The sequence below is a fragment of the Manis pentadactyla genome, chromosome 9, assembly GCF_030020395.1.
Source record: "Manis pentadactyla isolate mManPen7 chromosome 9, mManPen7.hap1, whole genome shotgun sequence".
In the NCBI taxonomy this organism is placed as follows: Eukaryota; Metazoa; Chordata; class Mammalia; order Pholidota; family Manidae; genus Manis; species Manis pentadactyla.
In genome coordinates, this window is record NC_080027.1 from 74332168 (window position 1) to 74356303 (window position 24136).

The 24136-nt window shown below is 38.0% G+C and overlaps 1 protein-coding gene across 1 annotated transcript in view; it reads left to right on the forward strand.

Moving 5' to 3' along the window:
• The first annotated feature begins 3024 nt into the window (after positions 1-3024).
• CAPRIN1 (cell cycle associated protein 1) overlaps positions 3025-24136 on the forward strand; it is a 36439-nt gene continuing 15327 nt past the window's right edge. The window contains exons 1-7 of the mRNA XM_036891677.2: positions 3025-3207; positions 3753-3965; positions 16037-16099; positions 16221-16307; positions 20319-20557; positions 20650-20732; positions 23028-23165. Coding sequence (XP_036747572.1) covers positions 3753-3965; positions 16037-16099; positions 16221-16307; positions 20319-20557; positions 20650-20732; positions 23028-23165 — 823 coding nt within the window. The 5' untranslated portion in view covers positions 3025-3207. The remainder of the gene's footprint in view (positions 3208-3752; positions 3966-16036; positions 16100-16220; positions 16308-20318; positions 20558-20649; positions 20733-23027; positions 23166-24136) is intronic.

Consider the following 24136-nt stretch of genomic DNA (forward strand, 5'->3'; position numbering starts at 1 on the left):
TTCCCCAAAAGCTATTTACAAAAACAGCCGGCTGCTCCCTCTTTCTGGGGGCAGCCATTTTCTCTCTCAGATAGTAAAATCACTTCCGTGGGAAAAAAGAAAAAAAAAAAAAACAGCAAAAGGACTACTTTAGCCTACAGTTTGCAGATTCCTTTTTTAAGTCATACAGTTTTCAGGATGGTTAGAGCAATATAACCTAGCCTATCTTGAAATACTGTGGGTTGTGAGATGGACTCTGTCTTGCCAATGGGTTTCAGCCCCCCGGCAAGTTCGCTATGGATTCAGTGTGACCAAAGAAATTAACAGCAAAACGTTCTTTGGGGTGAAAGGGTTATACCCAACTTTACTTCCAGGTGGCAGGTCAGTCACTAGAATCCCATTCACTCAGAGCGAGTTCGCATGCAGCAAACCAGTCTCTGCTTCTGGGCCCCTCTGTCCACACAGTTGTCCTCTGGGCTTCTCTGCACAAGTTGTCCCACACAGCCGTCCTCTGGGCCTCTGCTCTCCTGCAGCCTTGCAGCCATGCCACCTGTCGCCCAGAGCACTGGGCGGAGCTCTTTATATAGAGTCAACAGCCATGTATTGCCCACAGGTGTGCAGTGAGCTAGTCAACCATGGCTGTGTGAGAATCCTGGCCACAGGAACTCTTCATTTTATCCACAGACCCCAAAGGAGAATCTTTGTCATCCTGCTACCTCAACAATTTCCTTTCCTTTTTCTTCAACGAAATATCTAATTTAACCAACCATGAGTCTGTGTGCTTTGGTAACTGCTACTGTGTAAGGCAAAGGGGCCTTACCTTCCTACACCTTATCACTAGGCTTCTTCAACTTCAACTTAAGCCTGAATCATTCATTAGATGTCTTCATGTCATTAGTTCTCATACTTTAACAGGCATTAGAATCACCTGGAGGGCATTTAAAAACATGGATTACCGGACTTCATCCCCAGAGTTTCTGACTGTATGTCCAGGGAGAATTTGCCTAGTACAGTATTTCATGTCTGACCTTAAAGCCATTGGTCAAGTTCTAAGGAATAAACAAACCAGTGATTTTTTTTAACTTAGAATAGATGCAAATCAGCTGGGATCTTGTTAAAATGCAGATTAATTTATTAGGTTTTGGGAGGGGCCTGAAATTTTGATTGTAGTGGTCAGGTGAAGTACACCAAGGGCTCCAAGGAGCTAAAGGATTCTAATCTTCCTTTCTAGCCTCTGGGCTTAGCATGGTATTTAGCAGAGTGCTGAGCACTGTTCAGGTGCTTAAATCTTGAATAACCTTAGGTCAAGTTTGACTTCTCTCACACCCAACATACAACTGACTAGCAAATCCTATTGGTTCTACTATCACAAAGCATAGAACATCCAGCCACTTGTCACTGGATTGTATTATTTCAATAGCCTCCTAATTGGGCCCCCAGCTTCTGCTCTAGCTCCACACTCTCTCACCTCTAATGTACATTATTCATTCAAAATTCTTTATACAATAGCAAAAAGATTGCTTTAAAACACAAGATTGGTCATGTCACTGCTTAAAACTATGCATTGCAGTGACTCCCCATTTCACTGAGCAAAAGCTAAAGTCCTTACAAATGGCTTATCAGGCATCGAAAGACTGCCCTCTTTTCCATCTTTGACCTCATCTCCTACTTTTTGCTCTAGCCACAATGGCCTCCTTGCTGTTGTTTGAACCCACCAGGCACACTCCATCTCAGATCCTGGAAATTAGTGGTCCCTCTTTTGAAGAATTCTTCCTCCATGATACCAGGTGCTTGGCTTTTTCACTTGTTTCAGTCTTGGCTAAAGGGTTAGTAAGGCTTTTCCTGACCCCCGTTTTTTCCTACCACTTCACTATTTGACATGCATTCAATTCTCTCCACTTAGCATGTAAGCTTCATGGACAGAGACTTTAGTTCACAGACCCTAACACAGAGTAAGGTGCTCAATAAATATTTGAACGAATATATAACAGGTTTTGTAGCTAACTGGAGTATCTTGAGACTGAAGGCTGCTGTTGTTTCTCCAGGCTCCCTCCGGGTGCACTGTTGCCAGCCAGTATTACTCATTTTATTCTCCAGGGAACAGCGGGTTTGGTAGAATCCTCTTCTAAATTTTTTCATGGAATTTAAATGATAAATTGGCCATTTGCTGTTATAATACATTATGTTGCTGAATTTTCCACTGATTATATTCCTTTTAATACATTGCCTTTCCGCACTTGGCTTTTCTGTTCTTTGTCCACACCCACCCCCACCCCACCCCTAGGTTAATTACAAGGCTGGAATCATTCTCTTGGAGTGAAAAAAAAAAAATATATATATATATATATATGTATTTTGTATTTCATTCAACATTTTCTTAAAGTTAGGTAAATCTAAAAATGGGAAAAAAAAGTCTTAATTCGTAATACTCAGGCCTGTTTGATAAATGTCATATTAAGGTAGCTAAAGACTATTTGTAACATGAGTCCAGAGTTTTAAGACTTTTAAAAAGCCTCCTCTCTTAATAATTTCCAACGTGTTCCACAGATAATTCCTAGGTTATTGGGTGATTGCTTTGTGGGGGAACGGCGAGTTGTCTTTCAAAAGACCTTTTGGGGTGTGGGAGTTTGCCTGCTCTGCTTACAGAAGGAATTCTAGAAGCTGGGATTGCACCACCCACCGCACGCACCCCTTACATGCAGAAACCTTTGCACCCCCCGCCCCCCATACACATTAAGGGCTCTTCACTGGGCAGCCGCCAGCACCAGATCCAGCTGCTTGACACCTATTGTCCCTGTTTGGACGTCAAATGACTTTGCCTGAAGGACCCTAGCATCGATTTTGCTCAAAACTCAAGGCACCGCTCCGGTAGCCTACCCACGGCCGTCCTGACCTGCGGCCGAGTGACCGCTCCCTAGCGCAGGGACACAGACAGTGCAGGTAGGAAGCCTGGCTGGCCCTTCCCAGCAGGCGTTCGTGCCGGGCAGCCCGAGAGGCCGCGAAGGCCCCCGCCAGCTCCTTCTCCCGCCCCCTCCGCCTCTGGGAGCTAGCTGCTAAGTCCCTCCCGCGACCGGCCCTCCGCCTCACTAGCAGCGGCTCTCGGTGCAGCGGGGATAGGGCGAAGCGGCCTGTGCCCACGGAGCGCACGACACTGCCCGGAACGCACACCGCCACCCTTGCCCCCTTAGTCGCCCACTCGGGATCTCCAGCGGCCTTCGCGCGCGCACGGTGAGCGCCACCCCGGGCAAGGCGCTGAAGGGGAAGAGGGCCGCTGCCCCGAGTGTCCTTTACCTCTGGATCGGCTGGACCTTCGCAAGGGGCTTGCCCTTCAAGTCTCTCCCTCCCCCACGGCCATTTCCAGTGCCTTTCTCCACCCTTCTCTGCCTCTTAGCCCCGACCTTTCTTCCCTCCCACCCTCGGAAAGCGACGAGTGCCGGTCCACCCCGGTGGGGACCGTTGCACAGGCCGTTGGCGGCCAGCGCCGCGAGGCCCCGCCCCCGGCGCGAGCCTCGGTGCCCCGGGGCTGACGGGCCGAGGCTGCGGCCGGCGCGAGGGGCGGTGCAAGGCCGGCCGGACGCCCCGCTGGCGGGCCGCGCGCGCGCGCGCCCGCGGTCCCTTCCTGCCCTCAAGGCGCGCCGGCCCCTTCCCCACCCCCACCCGGTCGCGCAGGCTCCCGCTCGCTACGCGTTTTGTCCCGCGTCTCGCCCCGTCCGCCGCCTGACTGGCCGCTCCTGTCCTTCCTCCCGCTTCTTCTCTCCATTCACGGTCTAAAGATGCCTTCGGCCACCAGCCACAGCGGAAGCGGCAGCAAGTCCGGACCGCCACCCCCGTCGGGTTCCTCCGGCAGTGAGGCGGCGGCAGGAACCGGGGCAGCTGCGCCGGCTTCTCAGCACCCTGTAACCGGCACCGGCGCTGTCCAGACCGAGGCCATGAAGCAGATTCTTGGGGTGATCGACAAGAAACTTCGGAACCTGGAGAAGAAAAAGGTGCCCGGAGTTGGCGGGGAAGGGAGGGTTGATGCTCCGACCCTGACTGTGGCGTTCAGTCTTCCCGTCTCTGGCACTTCCCCTCCACCCCCCTCCTGTGCCCCACGTCCGGTCTCCACAGTAAACGGACCTTGGTGCTTAGAAAAGGGGCATCTTGGAGAGGTGCTTGTCACCTGACCTGGACGCGACGCTGACCCCCAGGCCTCTTTATTAGTTTCTTAGTGTGAGCCAGGCATTTTGGCCTTGGGGACTGGGATGTGTAAGGATGGAGGCCCATCTTGTCGCGGGACGTAGCTGTGGGATGCCCTTGCCTCGGTTACCGAGGCCCAATTTCTTTGATGGGGTTCAGCGGGGAGAAATGAAGATGTCCCGGTGTAGGGACTCAGGGCTCAACCGACTGCCTCGTGGTGTTGGGGCGGCCTACGTCCTATATCCGTGGGGTTGTCCGCTCCGTTACCGTGTATTTGAGGCCTGTTCAGTGTCTCTTGGTTCTTTTAGCGATTTAGGATCTTGAACCAAAATTGCCTCTCCCTCAGGCCCCTTTTGAGTGGGTCTTCGATTTGCTACCGCCCTCCCCCATCTGATGGGCGCCCCTACGTTTCCTTTGTTTCAATTGTCTAGGTGCCCCCTGAGCCTGAAGCTCAACTATAAATCCGGAGATTTTCTGCGGCGGCTTTTTGTCTCGGGGACTCTGCAGTGGGGTGGTAGGGAGACTGCAATGACTACGATTGTTTGTGGGGGAGGGTCCGGGTTAGAGGGGATCGCTAGGTATTTGGGCACATGGAGAGCGTCTAATATGGCGGCGGCTGCGGGTAGAGGGAAGCGCTTTACAGGAGCTGCATTGTGAGCACAAAGCGAAAGCAGAGGGGGAGGGCAGAGACCAGGCAGCCGCTCCGGCTGGCCTCCCTGGATCCCCCCGCCCCGCAACCCCCAAATCGAGCCACACCCACAGTTCTTTTGGATTCAATAATTATCCTTTCTAGGTCACACCGTGAGGTTTATCTTCAAGTCAGCCTTTGTTTTATGCTTTCTCTGCAGAATAGTGTACCAACTCCATTTAGAGGGACGTGTGTGTGTGTGTGTGTGTGTACGCACGCGTGTGGATGTTGTATATGTATATGTAGAGAAAGGGTCTCTGCAGTGTTAGTAATTCAACCTTAAGATTGGAGGTGGAGGGAAAAATAAGAAATGGGGTAATTACATCTGTGACTATTAGGCAAACTTTTACCTTTTTCTTAAAAAGAAAGTAGTAACTTTGCTACCTTGCATTTGTCTCCCTCTAATAAAATACATTTATTAACATTTTGAATTTTGAGGAGGTCATTTAAAAATGTTTATTTAGCCAGCCACCTGGCTTAAACACAGATAGTGTTACTTCAGGTATTGAAATAGTAAAACTATTTGGCTAAAATTTGGGCTGTGGAAACTAAATTGAAGAAAACTGGTGATATTTAGGCCTTAATTATTTTAATTGCTTGTTTAATGGTTTATTTTACATTTTAGGGGGGGTTTAAAACAAACATTTTTAGATTTGACATTTCTCCATCTCATTTTCCATACTGAAAATTTTACTTGAATTTCTTGGACTTTATTTGAAATCGAGAGGTGCACTAATACTGGATTTCTACCTTTTGCTGATCCTTTGTTTTGATAAAAGTGTGGTTTGTTGTAAATGAAGTAACAGATTTATCGATATCAAAGCAAAAGGGATTTTAATTGTAAAGTAGCTACATTCAGTGTTCTATGTAATAGAAAAAGCTGCCCATGGTCAGAATCTTCTGAGTCACCATGGTTATTTAGTTTTTGCTACTCTGCCTGAAATTGAGACTTAGGTATCTTTTTAAAACCTCTTTATACAATGAACACTCCTGTCAGTCTGGTTGGTGCTTGAATGGTTTAATTTTTTTTTAGGAAATTTTAGTTTTCTTCTAGGATAGAAATCAAGAAAAATATTAATGATGTAATATTTTAAGTAGATATTTTAATGTAGATATTTATATTTTAATGACTGAAAAGTAATTCTTCAAAGATGTGTATATCAAGTCTGGCACTGACTGTTAGAGTCTAAATGGTTGAATGTGTCTGAAAAAAGCAAATCTAGTTTATAAAGCCCCACTAAGGGCCTGAGCAATGGCAGGTCACTCTTGTATAGGTTTGTATTATTGTTTATTGCCAAGCCCTACCTCTCACTCCCATTATAGAAGAGAAGGTAATATAATTATTATTACTGAGATTATAGACTAGGCTAGTAAGTACTGAAAAATTCCCTTGTATTGATGGAGATTTAACAAAGTAACATACACATTCGTATCTTCTTTTCTGTTTTCTCTGTTTCGGGTGCTAGTGAAAGGTCAGATCATAGTTAAGTGAGGTTTTTTTGATAATTCAGACTGAGCTACCTACTTGTTAAATAGTTAAACTGAAGTTCTGACTTAATTGTCATTAAAACAAGTTTTACATTTTGAGAAACTCACTGCATCTGAATTTTCCTCTAAGCACATCTGGTTTCTAGTTGAAATTGATTTTTTTTCTGTATCTAGATGAATCATGGTTAAATCCTTTCATACAGCAAATTACTTCAGTGGTGAGTGAGCTTTTCTAATACACCTAAAAGAGCATTTACTTTACAGATCAGTTTTGAACCTTTTTAGAGATCTATGGAGTAAAGTAAGATACTATTTATAACTGAATTTCTTTTTACTTCAGTCCACTTAGCAATTTATATGTGAGTGGTATTTCAGTCTTGATGGGAACCTTCTGGATGAAGTGCTTTTCTCTATTCTAAAATTAAGTATCCTGACAGATATTACTACTAGATACACAGTATCACACTAAGACATAGAAAATTGAAATAATTTTATTGCATTTCATTTAAAAACGAAGTTATTTGTCTTCTAATAAGTAGAGCCATTTAGAGGGAAGGGTAAAGCATCTGTTCAGTGAGAATGCATGCTTAACATTGGTGAAATATGATCCTGTTACATAATACAGCTAAGTGGCCTTGTAGTTTTTGAAATTTGGGCTTACAATGACTGCATAAGTGTTTAGCAATGAGAAGAAATGTAGCTATAAATAATAAGAATCAAGTGTGAGACTCTGTTTACAAATCTTTAAATTGAATGAAGTACAAATAATAATTGAGTGCCTAATTTTCTTCATTAGTTCGTTGCTATAGAATTGGGTCATAGGCTATGCAGGATGATGCTTTGAACCTAAGTCTTAATTTTAACTGAGGAGAGAGCTCATACTCAGTTTTGATGTAGAATAAAAGATTGATGATGTTTAAAATTGTCATACTGTTTGTAAATATAATAGGTTTAGACACTAGTAACTTTGTAGGTAAAAGATGAACCAGTGTTCTCTTGTAAAACAGCCTGACAGCTTTGTAACCAATATGTGACAGCCAAAATGTACTGTTTTTCATACTACTGCTAGGTCTTTGTGCTCTTTGTATCTTGGCAGTTTATTCTGGTAAAGGATGCTGTTAGGATAACATTTCTTTCCAGAGCATTGCAGTGTGCCTCTACTTAGAATTTTTAATGCAGCTGTTGTACAAAATTGAAGTATTGAAATAAAAGTATTAACAATTTTATAAGTAAAATCTTTTTTGGGGGCTGACATCTGAAGTTTTTCTTGATAGTTAAAATCTGGATATGTTAGTTTCTCCATTGGTTGCATGAACTATATTCCTCTGCAATGCAGAGGGCAAGATTACTTTGTTTTGCATTCACCTTGTCACAGAATAAAAAGCATTTATAATGCTTCATTTGTTTCTCTCTGCCTGCCTGGGTGTGCTGTGTTTGTGTCTGTATGTAACATAAGGAAGTATTTAAATTTTGAATTTTAAAAGGAAAATATGTGAATTCCCTCATAATAATACAGGTACCTTTTTCTGGGATGAGTGGAATCTGAGGTATCATAATGTGAATGTATTGTTTTGACTCTTGTCACATTATTTTACTCTAGGGTAATTCTCATATGGGAGATACTTGTATGATAAATTTTGTGTTACTTAGAGATGGAGCATACAATTTGTCATAAGTTTATGTAATTAATGTCATAGTTTACATTTAGTACTTGCTAAAGATTAGTACTGTTTGTTTATTTTATTTATTTATTAAGGTGTCATTGATATACAATCTTATGAAGGTTTCACATGAGCAACATTGTGGTTACTACATTCACCCATATTATCAAGTACCTGCACATCCCTTGCAGTCCCTGTCCATCAGTGTAGTAAGATGCTATAGAGTCATTACTTATCTTTGTGCTATACTGCCTTCCCCGTGCTCTTCCTATATTATGGTGCTAATCATAATACCCCTTAATCCCCTTCTCCCTCCCCACCAACCTTCCACACCCTTTTTCCCTTTGGTAACCGCTAGCCCCTTCTTGGGTTCTGTGAGTCTGCTGCTGTTTTGTTCCTTCAGTTTTGCTTTGTTGTTATACTCTAAAACGAGTGAAATGATTTGGTACTTGTCTTTCTCTGCTTGGCTTATTCTACTGAGCATAATACCCTCTATCTCCATCCATGTTGTTGTAAATGGTAGGATTTGTTTTCTTCCTATGGCTGAATAATATTCCATTGTGTATATGTACCACATCTTCTTTATCCATCTACTGATGGACACTTAGGTTGCTTGTATATCTTGGCTATTGTAAATAGTGTTGCAATAAACATAGGGGTGCCTATGTCTTTGAATCTGAGATCTTGCTTCTTTGGGTAAATTCCTAGGAGTAGAATTCCTGGGTCAGATAGTATTTATATTTTTAGTTTTTTTGAGGAACCTCCACATTGCTTTCCACAATGGTTGAACTAATTTACATTCCCACCAACAGTATAGGAGGGTTCCCCTTTCTCTGCATCCTCACCAGCATTTGTTGTTCCTTGTCTTTTGAATGTTGGCCATACTAACTGGTGTGAGGTGATATCTCATAGTGGTTTTAGTTTGCATTTCCCAGATGATTAGTAATGTGGAGCATCTTTTCATGTGCCTGTTGGCCATCTGAATTTCTTTGGAGAAGTGTCTCTTGAGATCCTCTGCTCATTTTTTAATCGGGTTGTTTGCTTTTTGGGTGTTGAGGCGTTTGAGTTCTTCATATATTTTGGATGTTAACCCCTTGTTGGATATGTCATTTACGAATGTATTCTTTCCCATACTGTAGGGTGCCTTTTGGTTCTACTTATGGTGTCCATTGCTGTACAGAAGGTTTTTAGTTTGATGTAGTCCCATTTGTTCATTTTTGCTTTTGTTTCCCTTGCCAGAGGAGATGTGTTCAGGAAAAGTTGCTCATATTTTCAAGAGATTTTTGCCTATGTTTTCTTCTATGAGTTTTATGGTTTCATGACTTACATTCAGGTCTTTTATCCATTTTGAATTTACTTTTGTTTATGGAGTTAGACAGTAATCCAATCTCATTCTCTTACGTGAAGTTGTCAAGTTTTGCCAACACCATCTCTTGAAGAGGCTGTCATTTCCCCATTGTATATCCATGGCTCCTTTATCGTATACTGATTGGCCATATATGTGTGGGTTTATATCTGGGCTCTCTATTCTATTCCATTGATCTATGGGTCTGTTCTTGTGCCAGTACCAAATTGTCTTGATTACTGTGGCTTTGTAGTGGAGTTTGAATATGGGGGATGTAATTCCCCCAGCTTTATTCTTCCTTCTCAGTGTTGCTTTGACTATTTGGGTCTTTTGTGGTTCCATATGGATTCTAGTTCTGTTTTATCTTTAAAAAAAATAATAAATACTTGCAAAAGATTAAACTTAAAACAACATGGTCTTAATTTTATTACCATACTAAAATAGAATTTCAGATTTTTTTAAGACCTGAAAGCCATCTTAGAGTTCAGTCCAATTCATTCTATGTAAGGGGAAATTGAAATGCTAATGTAAAATGGCACAGGTTGGAATGGGTGAATTCCAAGGTCTCTTATAATGTTATATGGGGGTAATTAGAATTTGTAATAGTCTGGAACATAAGTGTAATTTTCCATATTTAAGCTGATTCTGTAGAACCAAGTAAAGCTACTTACTTCAGATCCTTTAGTTTTAATTAGAATTCTTCTGTTTTAAATTGCTGAAGGCAAAAGAAAAAAGCTATTCATTTCTTCATTGTTGGGCCTTTATAAATGTCTTGTTAAATTTGTGCTTGTAGACTGGTCAGGTAATGGGGCCCCTAGAATAGCAGTACAGGTAAAGCCCCAGCATATCAGGTATTACTGGGACATCATATTGTTGTAGTGAACTGAACTTTTGAAGTTGAAACTCTGAAGTTTCTCTTTGTGCTTAAGCCCCCAAAGCACATTTACTAGTCTCTGCTCAAGCTTGTTATGTTGTAGACCAGAAAATTCAGGATAAGCATTACCAGTAGAGAGAAGTAGGAGGTGTGTCAGTTTTTACACCTTAATTCTGGTATTCCAAGCTTCTGAATTTTTTTTTTTTTAGTAATTTGTCCCTTTTTATGGGGGAAATGAAAGGTATGTATGCAGTAGAAAAGAATGAGAGGGAGTACATAAGAGAAATTCAGCCAGAGTTGGAATTGTAAATTGTTTGGTTTCTCATTTGTTCTTTCTCCCACTAGCTATACTAGTGCTTTTGTTGGATGACTGGGATGTTTTGTTGGGTATAAGAATATGGGTATAGAAATATAGATAAAAGAGACTTTTCAGCAGAGTTGAGAATTCCTATTTCCTGAGGAAAGGGGAAGGTGTGCTGTCTTGACTGTACTTGACTAAAGTAGTCTATTTTCTTCACTTCTGTACTACCTATTGCCTTGACATTTTTACATTGCCTGTGTTCTTATGTTCTTAGGTATTTTTCTAAGTATATAAGAACTTAGAGACTATTAAAAACATCACAGTGGGCCATGTACCTGGTATATGCTAAGTAAATATTTGATGGTTTGACTAAATCATTACATAGACTTATTTGTTGCTTCACCAACAAAACACAGCTAAAATGGATTATTAATACATGAGGGATAAAATGCTTTTTTGTACAGAGCTATTTACTTGCAGTGTTTTTTACTGAAATGGAATTTTTCCTGAAGGATTTTCTTTTCTTTGTATTAATTTTTTTTTAAGTGAGCAGAGTTCATCAAATGGCAAGTAGAACACACTTACTTTAGGTAATTTAAGCAAGATTTGTGAGTAGTCTTAGGAAGAATATAACTAACTATTGGTCTTTGAACTATTGTAAATTATTAGAAATTTCATTGCATTTCCCCTAATACTGTTATCCAAACAGAGAAATATCTGAAATACACTTTAATTGTTGGGGAAAAAAAACATTTTTTTCTCTATTTTAAGTGAATTACAGTTCACATGTTTTTACATTGGGATTCCCAACAAGAGTGTGTAAGTCATTCAGTTGGTTGTATGGCTCTTCTTAATAAGTACTTGGTTAAAGCAACTAACAATCCAAAAGACACCCATTAAGATTGTCAATAATCATGTATTTTTCAAATGCACAAACTTTAGACTTTTTAAGAATATAATTCAAAGTAGGTGATGCTCAAACTGATAACATTTACTTTTTCATTTTCCTACTAGGGTAAGCTGCATTTATTCATTGAGCCTTTTTAAAGTTACAGCCATGGACCAGGGAATAAGGGTTTTTACAGGAATATCTTTTATCTCTCTGATGAAGGTTTTTTTTAATGCTAGGAAATGGCTTCTTTCTTCAGAAATAAAGTACTTAATACTCATTTTATGTGGGTAGTGTGATTAGTTGATCGATTTGGCTTTACCCCTACTTTGGTAGGCAACCGTCTTCTAGCTTAGGGAAGACAAAAAGCTACATTTGTCTAGAGCCCTTTACTCCTTGCTTTTGCCCCTATGTTTTTATTGCAGTTAATGTTGGATTAGTCAGTGTGACAAGCAAGTCCTTGTTTACATATTGATTTGGTTCATACTGCAAATTTTAAACCCAAATAGATAGTTTTTCTACTTGGACTTAATTTAAGCCATTTGAATAGAATGTGACACTGGGATTGAAACCAGTCAAGATAGTGTCATTTGTCTGAGCAGTCTAGTTTTTCAAAGATTAGGTAAATTGAAGTTTTGGGACCAGTGCAGATACCACATCATTTTCCTTATCTCCGAAAGCTACTTAGAAGTGAGCTGGGATTTCATTTTGAAAAGTAGAAAATTAGACTAGATAATTGTACTAACAGGCTTTCTGTTTCTAATACAAAATTTGGCATTTATTGTTGAGTTTAATCATAAAGTAAACTTCTGAAGCTTTGCCTCTCAATTCGAGATTTAATGAAAGTACTACTTATGAATGGAAGATGGTAACCCTTCAGTGTTCAGATCATAAATGGATCTTCCTTATGCAAATAATTATTAGGTTACCTAGACTTATAAGCTGGTCTGGAAAACCACCATTGAAAAATTTTCTGAGTTGTTTAAAGCTGGATCTTTAACCTATTTTCAAATGAGGTCATATCGTGGTTTCTAGGATCACAGTTTGTATCATATGGTTGATTCAGAATAATTTCTTAATTCTACATTCTATTGGACTCACTATTACAAGGGAATCAATGTATTTAGTCTAGGTGAGTGCTTCTCAAACTTAAGCAAGCATTAGAATCACCCACAGGGCTTGAAAAAACACAGATTGCTGGGCTCTACCCCCAGTGTTTCTGGTTAAGTAGGTCTGGGGTGGTGCATGAGAATTTGCTTTTCTAACAAGTTCCTGGGCGTTGCTGATATTGCTGGTTTGAGAACCACGCTTTGAGATTCACTGACCTAGATCAACATAGGGTCTCTTCAGTGGAGTATGATTACTTATAGTAGTGAACAGAGGTCCCTTAAGTTTGTATTCCATGTTGGCAAAGTTCTGTGCACCTAAGCAGCCATGAGATCCTATATTTTACTAATAAAGAAAAAACTAGTGTCCTTTAATGTAGAACAATTTTAAAACTGTCATTCTGCAGTCTTTTTAGTTAAGTTTTGATGTTTCCTCAGGTGAGGCTATTTATTAGGAACTTTGTCCAGATCCAGGATCTTGCTTTCCTGAAGCTTGGGCAAGGATAGGGTATAGGGTATTTATAAAGTAATACGGAAAGTGTTAACAGCTTATCAAAGAACAAATGTAAAACTATAATGAAACTTTTGTTTTATTACTGTTAGAAAAATGTTTAATGGAAAACTTGTAGTTTCCATTCATTTGATTAACTACATTTTTTGATTGGATTGCTGTAGATGTGTGAATTCAACTCACCATGTGTAAGGAATTAGGGTTTGCTTTTTGAAGATCCTCTGATAAAGATCCTTGAGATTTTTCCATTAAAGCATGACTTTTTTTACACATTTCTTCCCTCACAGTAAACTGTCAGTTCTTGTGTTAGTAGTAGTCCTTCTTCCTTTAAAAATCATGGCTTTTAAATTATTATGGATTGAAAGATTCAAAACATTTACAGTAATATAAAGTCAAAATAAATAGGTCTATGAGTTTTAATAAAATAGATTTTTTATTCAGCTGCACAGAGGTTGCTTTGCATATTTTAGTGATGGTATTTGATGAAGACATGACTGAAACTGAATTTCACATAGTAGTTGAGTGGCTGCTTTCACTTTTTTTTTCATTTCCATTTAAACCCATGTTCCAGTTACTGCTGTTTGACAAATTACTCTAAAACTTATTTTATTATGCACACAGAACTGCCTGTCAGGGATTCAGATAGGACACACCAGGTTGATGTCTGCTCCACCATGCCTGGGATCTCAGCTGCGAAGAATTAGGACTTGTTCACTCACATGTCTGATGCCTCTGGGCTAGTATGATTCTAACGTTAGGATTGCTGACCAGAATTCTTATATAAGACCTTTTCTTCATTGTTTTCTTCCTCATAGCATGGTGACCTCAGGGTTATTGGACTTCTTATGTGATGGCTTGGGGCTCCAAACACCAGGGATTTTAGTGACCAGATAATGGGGCAGAAGATGCGTTGCTTTGACTCAGCTTCAAACACGTACTCTTTTGGTTGAAACCCACACAATAAGATGACAGGGGAATTGGACTTTATGGGGGAGTGCCAAGGTCTCATTGTAAAACAGTATGTGGGACTGCAGATATTATAGCCATCTTTGGAAAATGAAATCTGCCATAGATCTCTGGGTTGGAGGAATACTAAATTTGCTATTGTGTAGAAAATTGGAGCTTTCCTACTATAGCATAGCTTGTCCTACTGTAGAGTCATACTCAAGGATTATTATAGGTGAAAGTCCTGACTCTAACAATGTGAAGTCTGTCAGTCTTAACATCTTTTATATGTTAACACCAAATCTTAATTTTTTATTATACATACTTTATATATTCATTGCAGAATATCTAAATGTACAAAACAAAGCAAAAGAAAAAAAGTTCCACCTGTAAGTCTACCATTCAGGTACCATTCTTAACATTTAAATGAATCTTTCTGTATTTATTTAAATACATATAAGCACTTTTTAGAAATTTCATTTGACATTTTGATTAGAATGAATGTTTTAAATTCTTAAGACACTAAATGGTAAAGTTAAGCTAGGTGTATAGAACTCTTCCCCTGTGAAGAATATATAGTACACTCACTGTGTATTCTAAATTTAGAAATTTCCTTGAAAAATATATAACATGATACAAATGCCAAATAAATGCCAGGCGTTTTTCTTTTGTCTAGTAGCTAGTTAAGAATTTTAACTGTATGAGCACTAAATTTCAGGCCCTCTTTCTGATTTGCATATCTTCTATTATCTATATATTTCTAAACAGGAATTCTGCCTATAATACTATTTTATTCTAAATCATAATTAAAAGCAAGTCTTGTTTAAAGAAAAGTAGACTGCCTTTTTAAAAAAGTGATTGAATTGTCTTTGTTCATTCACAAAGTATTCTGAGGCAATTGAGCGTATCTTTTGCACCTGGGGGTAGGCCTGCCAGATCTGTGTAAAAAACCTGATTTTTCAACCAGTAAACTTGAATTTTGTACTTGTTTAACTGGGTGTTTATTGTGTGAAATAGTTCACCTAAGGATAAAATTCATCAGCCCTTAATGTTTTAATGATTATCTTGGTTTTATCTATCTCCAGTATAACTAAGGAATTGTGATAGACTTTTTAATTTAGGGTAAAATGGTTGTGCAAGTTGACTGATATTTTTGGTACAAAGAAAATGGATCATTTGACTTAAAACAACTTTCTAGCATTGCATTTAAACTTGTTTCTGTGCCTCTAAATGCACTTTATCAGAAGCTTACTTAGTATTTTGTTTCTTGGTTAATTATTGCTAAGTATAAGGAACTATATATGTTTATAATTTATGGTGGTTATTTAAAAATTTTACCCTCTTCATTTAAATTTCTACTTAATTCCCTCTCCTCTGATCCTAAAAATAATAACTGAATTCCTGACTGTTGTGGAACCTAAATATCTTTTATTTGGGGTCTTGTCTAGTAATGGTATCCTGGGAAAACCCCTGCTATTGTACATGTAACTCCCATTTGTGAGAAAATAACAAAGTAAACCTGTTGACCAGTGTACTGTCCCTAGGCAACATGATAGCTTGAGGTATCTCATGTTGTTCAAGAGAAATGGATGAGCTACATCAAAGACTGTATGCATGTGGGTTTATTTAGGACATGCACACTCTTTATATTATTCAAATGAATTCTCTTGTCAGAGGGATGGAAGGATGGAAATGTAACAACACTCTATGGAAAGTTTGATATGCTCACTTGTGTATAAGGATTTTAATCAAATTGTGGCCCTCACCCATGTGTAGGAACCATACCATGTACCTGAGCCATCTGATGCATGTCTTTTTTGAGAAACCTTAAGAATAAACAATGTTACTTCATTGACTTACAAAACAATATTTGATATCAGCAGTGCCTAGAGTATTTAAATTCGTTTTTTAGCTAGCTTTTAGTTAAACTAGGTACTTAATAAACCGACTTAAACTGAAATTAACTAAAAACTATACTTAGGGCAGGATTTGAGGATTGTGTGTGTTTTATTTTAGTATGGTTAAACTGATGTGGAATATATAGATTGTAATTCTTTTTTTCTTTTAATATAGGGCAAGCTTGATGATTACCAGGAACGAATGAACAAAGGGGAGAGGCTTAATCAGGATCAGCTGGTAAAGATGTTACTTTTTTTTTTTTTGGTTACAGATTTTATGCTTACTGTTTTTAATAAGAAAATTAACTTTGTGGTTCTTAATGTTTCCAGTAAAGTTGGGATCTGTCTTGTTATTTCAGGATGCAGTATCTAAGTACCAGGAAGTCACAAATAACTTGGAGTTTGCAAAAGAATTACAGAGGAGTTTCATGGCATTAAGTCAAGATGTAAGTAGAAGGCAGTATATATATTTATGAAATAGTTAAAGATAATGAAGGCAGAAGGTCTTGTTTTTTGGGTTTTAGTCCTCATATTATCATTGATACGCTCTCTGTAAGGTGAGAGAATTAGATCCAGTTATATTTAAGAATCTAAGATACTTTCCAATTTTGTGAAGTTTAATGTAATACATGAGGTGCCTTTTAAGATAATTAAGTTTCAGATATGACAGACATACATAATAGTTATCCCAAAGATCTCACTGGTTTAAAAATTAACTGTGCAAATATATATAAACATGGTAGGCATTTATTTTCCATATATTCCTTTATACCTAATGATCATCTTAACAATTCTGTTAACTAATTTCTTGAAGGTTGAGACCAAAAAAGTTAATATCCTTCTGAATAGTGTTTGTTTATTGGAGAAAGGCTAGCAACATTGAAATATAAAGTTGCCTCTGCTTTGGTGAAATGAATTTAAAAAAAATTTATTATGAGAGACAGTGTAGCACAGAGATGAAAATTCTGATTTGAGAACCAGACTGTCTGGTTTGAATACTGATTCTGCCACTTTGACTTAATACTTGTGTGACTTTGAGTGAGTAACTTCTCTATTCTTGTATCAGTCAGGGTTTTCCAGAGAAACAGAACCAGTATGATATAGAAGGGAGGGGATAAAGGAGGAGAGTCTGTCACATTGCCTCAGTTTTCTACTCTGTAAAAAGGTGATGATAATAGTACCTATCTCATCATAAGGTGCTTAAAACAGTATTTGAGGTATAATGTGTTTCATGCACTATTATTGTTACTATTTTATTGGATTAAAGATGAATAATACGATATTCCTCAAAATGGAGTAAAGGAAATTTAGTTTACACACAAGTAGAGATTTGTTCCACTTAGGTCAGAGCTTCCTGTTTGATGAACCTTGCCCAATTTCTTTTTCTGATTTTTTTTTTTAATATGGGCCATAGAAGTTGGATTACTATACAATTTAATATAGTATCTACTTCTGAAGCTACTGTTATTATGTAAATGAAAATACTTGTTTACTTTTTTGCTTCTATTTTAACGCTAGTGTTTTCAGGAGCTTTTCACTGGGCCTTTTTCATTTCATTAGCAGTCTTAACTAATTTCCTTTGTTGTACTTTGCATAATTATTAAATACCTTTTTCATTTTACATTCAAGAACTTTAACAAAGCTCCAGCCCACCTTTTCTAGTCTTCATGTCTTGAATTGCTCATTTCCTCCAAAGTGGGTTTATTTTCTGACTTCCTTTGCTTTCTTGACTTTTTTTAATATTCTTGCCTCTCTTCCTATAGTGTTTCCTGCCTCTGGCTACCTTGATTTTAAGAAGGTTTGCCTTCTTAAATGTTACCACAGTGCTCCTGCCAATGTGGAACAAATGGACAAAACAGACCAAAAAAGACCTGGAGTAAGGGAGAGATTTAAACATGTTGTTTTGCAGGCTGCGAAGATTAGGGGGTCCATGAGTCAAGGCCTGTAGCTGGGTCCTATAAATAGAAAAATCAAAGCAACTGAATTCTTTTCCTGGAGGATCCAGAAGGAACCCAGCCTAGCAGACATCTTGATGTTAGCTTATTGACACCCATTGTAGGCTTATGAACTACCAAAATGTAAGAGCATAAATAGGGTTGAAGCCAGTACTAGGGAAATTGGTTACCACAGCAATAGAAATCTCATTTAGAGAGTTATATAGTAGTATTTCATTCAAGGAAATGGATTTTTAGTTTCTCAAATCATTCATTAGGCTTCTTCCCATGGTTAAGGGAATTTCACACTGAAATTTCATCTTAGGTAGAAGATGATACGATACTTAAGTTAGCTTGGAGATAGTCTTCCCCATTCACTGATTCCCCTAGCACTAAACCTAGTCCTAACCCTAACCATAACCTCATCCTAATCCTAACCCAGGCCCCTAACCCAGACCCTGACCCTGACCCTGACCCGTGAATCCTAACACTTGACTCTAACCCTGTCTTCCTATAGCGAATCATATCCAAAGAAACAACCATGTCCTGTTGTGTCCCCAGTTACGTATGCTAAAGGACTGCAGCAGAATAATTATTTTGTTCCTGATACCTGCTCTCTAAGTGCATGGCTCTCTTGTTAGTCCCACCTTTATGCACATGATATCCTTGCAGGACACTGGTATTAACAGAGAGGAAATTTTTCCTGCCAAATCTCTGTTCCCAGTAGACTGGGCTATAAACCAGATAAATTGAGTTGTTTTTGTTTTCTGTTTCTTCTCCTGCCTTCCATAGGTCTAAACTTTCAGCATTTCCTTATCTGCATCCTGAGTGAACATTTTCTCAGACCGAGAAACCTGTACTGATTATTAGGCTTCTTGCAATCTTCAAAACATTGACTTATTATAGACACATAACCACTGATCTTTCAAGAAAACTAGTTCCCCCTCTTCAATAAAGTGGAAAACTTTGTTACTTTATTCTAAAACTTTGGGCACTACACTCCTTGGGTTTCATGATAATTTTGCCAAAACAACAGTTTCATTGTGATACCAGTTTAGAGCTGTCATATACTCCTTCATCATATAATGTTTGTTCATGACAAGGGATAGCTTTAAAACTTGTTACACACTATAAACTAGGCTTAGCATCTGATATGGATTGTGTGATTCAGTTTTTAGAAAAGTGCATTCTGTGAGTTGCTACTCTTATGAAACCCATTTTCCATGCTAAAATGGGGTTTGGAGGTTGTCCATCCAGGGTTATAATCTGAGTTAGGGAATAAAGATCTCTCTACCCTAAAATGGTACCCTTCTAATAAGATTGAAAGTGCCTCCGTCTTAGAAGTAGATGTTACTTTCTCCTTGAAGGTTTTTTGACTCTCTAGCTTAGATGGATCTCATCTCTGTTAATATGTACTATTCACTTGCCACTTACTGCTAAGATACTATTTAATCTACCATATTCTCTGCTGCCGTTATAGATTTGCCTTATTATTGTAACCGTTTATCATTCCTTCCTGGTCTCCTTTCTCTATTTCTCCCTATTACACACTTCATATGTCCTTAGTTTGGTTTTCTTTGTTGCAAGGTATCCTAGTGAGGCTGGAGAAAGGGGAGAAGGTAGGAAGGAAAACACTGTCATGGCTCTTGAAAAGATTGATGTTTTCTTTGACCCCAAACTGATGTTAGACATGAGAAAAGAGAAATATTTGCATTTGGCTGATGCTGTCACTGTAACCTTCCCAGGGAAGAAAAAGAGTCATGGAGAGGAAAGGATAGTGGGAACCCTAGGCATTCATACCTAGCTTTTATCTGTCTTTTAATTCATACCTAGCTTTTATCTGTCTTTGGCCACCTTTTTCTTTATCAGCATCCCTTTATTTATAAAATAAAGTCAGTTTTAGTTACTATTTTCAATATAGTGGAAGTATATAATACCAACAGTAGATTGTTGGGGTGAGGGGTTAGTAGTGGGTTTTGGCGGCATCTTGTGGGTAGTAGGCACTTGAATTTGGACCTTTGGACCATTTTTCCATTGAGGAGGGTAGATATAGGTAAGATTTTTTTGTTGTTGCTGTGGTTGGGTTTCTTTTTTAATTGATCAAGGCCTTAATTAAACATTTTTATACTATTTATTAGGGAAAATTTCAAAACTGAAGGAAGGAATGTACTCATACCTGGCTTCTTCAGCTATGATCTCATGGGCAATCAATATTTCATATATACCCACATCTCCTCCCTTGCTCCATGTCTGCTGGGTTATTTTGAAGCAAATCCCAAATGCTTTGTTTCATTGGTAACATTTCAGTAGTACAAAACCTTCTAGGGAAAAATACGTGTTTGAGTTTCTAAAAACTGCTTAAAACATCATGTATTAAACTCTGTAAGTTGGAAATCAACCTTTTGTGTAGTGGGTCACATATGACTCACTGAGTAAAATACGTCTTTTTTATAATGGACCTGAAATTGAACTAAAGGAGTTCAGTAAAACTCATTTCTGTGTCATGTTTATATTCTTATGCAGATTCAGAAAACAATAAAGAAGACAGCTCGTCGGGAGCAGCTTATGAGAGAGGAAGCTGAACAGAAACGTTTAAAAACTGTACTTGAGCTGCAGTATGTTTTGGACAAGTTGGGAGATGATGAAGTGCGAACTGACTTGAAACAAGGTTTGAACGGAGTGCCGATTCTGTCTGAGGAGGAGTTGTCGTTGTTGGATGAATTCTACAAATTAGCAGACCCTGAGCGGGACATGAGCTTAAGGTATAGTAGTATTGGATAATGGAAGCTTTTTAATGTTGCCTTAAGTTGACAACTGAAAGGTAACTAATTAGCTATTTAATTATTGTTATAAGGTTGAATGAACAGTATGAACATGCTTCCATTCACCTGTGGGACTTGCTGGAAGGGAAGGAAAAATCTGTATGTGGAACGACCTGTGAGTATCACTGGTAACTTTGGTTTTTGTAACCAAGACGCTTTAAAAATTAGTTTCCTATTAAAAAACAATGTTAACTGAAGAAAGTTTGTAACTGTACAAATAATATTCATCCAGTTTGGTTTTTGGTTTATTTCCTTTTTGTATTTGTTTTGTGTGTATATGTGTGCAAACACCAGCAACTAACAAATCTGAAGACGGGAGTGCTAACTTAACATGATTTGTTTATAATGTACTCTGGTTGAAGTGGACAAATTAATGCCATACTGATTTTCCAGAGATATTAGATAGGGACTGGTTTTCCTTATGGCTGAAATTTTGTGAAAAGCATTTATTGCACTGCATATATTTTACTCATTGTCATTGTCTTAGTCTTTCTGTAGTTTTTTGTAGACATCTACTAATTTGGGCACATTCATCTTTTGCTGAATTTTAAAAAAGCTGAGACCTAGTTCAGTTTTCTATATGTGAGCTCCTTAACCTCAAACATGTAATTGTATGTTAATTTTTTTTAAAAAGACATTTAAGTTTTAGTGCCTTAGTGCATCAGGGAGTAGATTTCTTTCTGTCTTAGCTATTTATAGAGTTGATTTAGGGAAGTAGATTTTTGAACATGTTAAGGTAAAAGTATCTGTTTTCATACTTTGTTTTTAGCTGTTTGGTTGAAAATAAATTGGATAAGCTTTAATTGGCAAAACTGTATGATACAGTTTGTAGTGTATTTAAGGAAAGGGTCAATAGGAACCAATCCTTACATATCTTTTCATGGAAGAAAGTTTTCTTGGTTTAACTTGTTATCTGTATTTCTTGGTAAAGAAATTTTCGGCTTGATTTTAGTTCTGCTACAAATATATACTGAATTTACCACTTGAAGTTTGATAGGATTGACATGTGTATAAACTTGTTAGATTAAAAAGTAATTTTGGGTCAAGCCTGATAAATTTTTCAAAAGCATTATTGAGGAGTAACAACCAGCTAAATATCTAAGTTTGTAACATTGAGGAGTTACAAGGGCTAACTTTATAAGTTTGTAGCTTGTTTTGGTGTTATTCTCTACCTACTGTTAAAATTACCACATTTTAGAAATGTAACATTTTTATCTGTAGCTAATGGAAAGGTGCTAATGTACTAAAATTAGTGTTTTTATGTGCATTGCATACCTAAGTTTTTAAAAATAAATAGTTCTGAGTCATGAGCCTCTTAAAATAGGGGAAGGAAAATTGGAAGTGTTCAGCATTAAAAAAATTTTTACTTGTTTTACTGTTAGTAGGATTAATTTTACAATACTTTGATATAATATGGACTGAAGTTTTATTTTTCTGCATAGTGACCTATTAGGGAATAGCATTATTTTACATCTACTATATAAGACCAAGAAATTGAGATTAATTCTTGACACACATCTTTGCCTACTACCCTCCCTCTCCCCAACTTACATCCTAGAGTACTAAATTCTGACAATTTGCCTTTAATTATCTTTTGAGTCTGTCTTCTTTTTCTTTTCTGCCTTTCTCTTGTCTGTTGCAGTCTCTTAATGGACTCTGTCCCCTAGTCTCTCTTCAGAATCTTTTAATGGCTTTATTTTATTTATATTTTATATACGGTTGTCCTTAGCTTCAAAACCTTCCATGTTCTGGCCCTTACCAGTCTCTCCAGACTCATCCTTTATGCTTCATCCGTAGTGCAGTTTCATTTTCTTGTATTTGGCACCTTTCTTCTTTGTACAGGGCTTTGTAAATGCTATTGCTTCTGCCTTGAAACATTTCTACTACTCATTCTCCAGATCTTTCAGGTCTTGCAGCACTTACACTAGCAAAGCCTCTTGTGGTCTCTGACTGGTCCAATCCATTATACCTCTTCCAGTCCCTTAATCTAGTCTAGTATGTTTCAAAGATATAATTTTATTGTTTTTGTGAGTATTTGATTACTTGCTATTGGATTGTAAGTTTAGGGAGGGTAGATACTCTATCTTTTACATACCTGTAGGCCTATTGCCTAGCACATTGCCTAACATATGGTTAGGTGTTAAATACTTATTGAGTGAATAAATGATAATTGTCAGCTTTTTTTGGGAACTAACTTAAAATACATAAAGGTAGGATTTATAGGTTCTCCTTGTTCTATCATTTCTGTCATATATTTATATTGATGGAATTTAATGTTTTTACATATTTCAGTAACAGCCTATGAGGTTTTTTTCTTACCACAGTATTTTGTAGCATGTTGTATCTTATTCATTATTCAAGTCAGGCATCCTCAGATTGTTTAACACTATAATCCACTTTCTGTTTTTAGATAAAGCTTTAAAGGAAATTGTTGAGCGTGTTTTCCAGTCAAACTACTTTGACAGCACCCACAACCACCAGAATGGGCTATGTGAGGAAGAAGAGGCAGCCTCAGCACCTGCAGTTGAAGACCAGGTAGCTGAAGCTGGTGAGTGCTTAGGTGGATATGAGCTTTAGTTTAGGGTCCTAGTTTTACCGTCCTTTGCCACAAGTTCAGGCCATACATTTATTTAGTTATCTATGTACACAGATTTTTAAAGGACCTTTCAAAACATGACAAACTATTAAAGCACCTTAAGGGTAATTGCCAGAGGCATTGAATATTGTCATTTATCTTGCTGGTCTTGATCACTGTTACAAACTGGTATTTCTGCTCTAATACTGCTGGCAGGAGTATGGATGAAGGGCAGATGTTGTAAGGCTTTTCAAATAGATTTTTGGCTGACACTCCAGATTTATTTAGTGTTTACTATGCCAGTATATAAAGTGTAGGGTAGGTTGTTTTTTTTTTTAATGACAGATTATAACTCAAATCTTCAACTATACAAATTCCTTGATGACAAGGGATCTTTTCTAATTAACTTTAACACCTAGCACAATATTAATAAATAGGTAAGCTCTTACTAACTTTATAGTTACTTATGTTGATGAGTAAAATTTTGAGTACAATTGGAAGCATTGGTGCAGTTTAAATTTTTTTTTTGCCGCTTATCTACTTGAGATTTACTTTTGTTTAATTAAGGTATTATTGATATACAATCTTATGAAGGTTTCACATGAGCAACATTGTGTTTCAGCATTCACCCATATTATCAAGTCTCTCCCACACCCCATTGCAATCACTGTCTATCACCGTAGTAAGATGCTATAGAGTCATTACTTCTCTGTGCTATACTACTTTCCCCATGACCTACCTGTATTGTGAGTGTGTAAATTTTGGAATGGTTGAAAGCACTGATTCTAGAACCAGACTGCCTGGATTAAAATCTTGACTTAAACACTTAGTAGCTATATCACTTTAGCCAAATTGCTGAATTTCTCTGTACCTCAGATTCAACCTTTGGAAAACACATGTAAAAGTATGTATGTAGTGCCTGGCACATGGTAAGCACTTCGTAC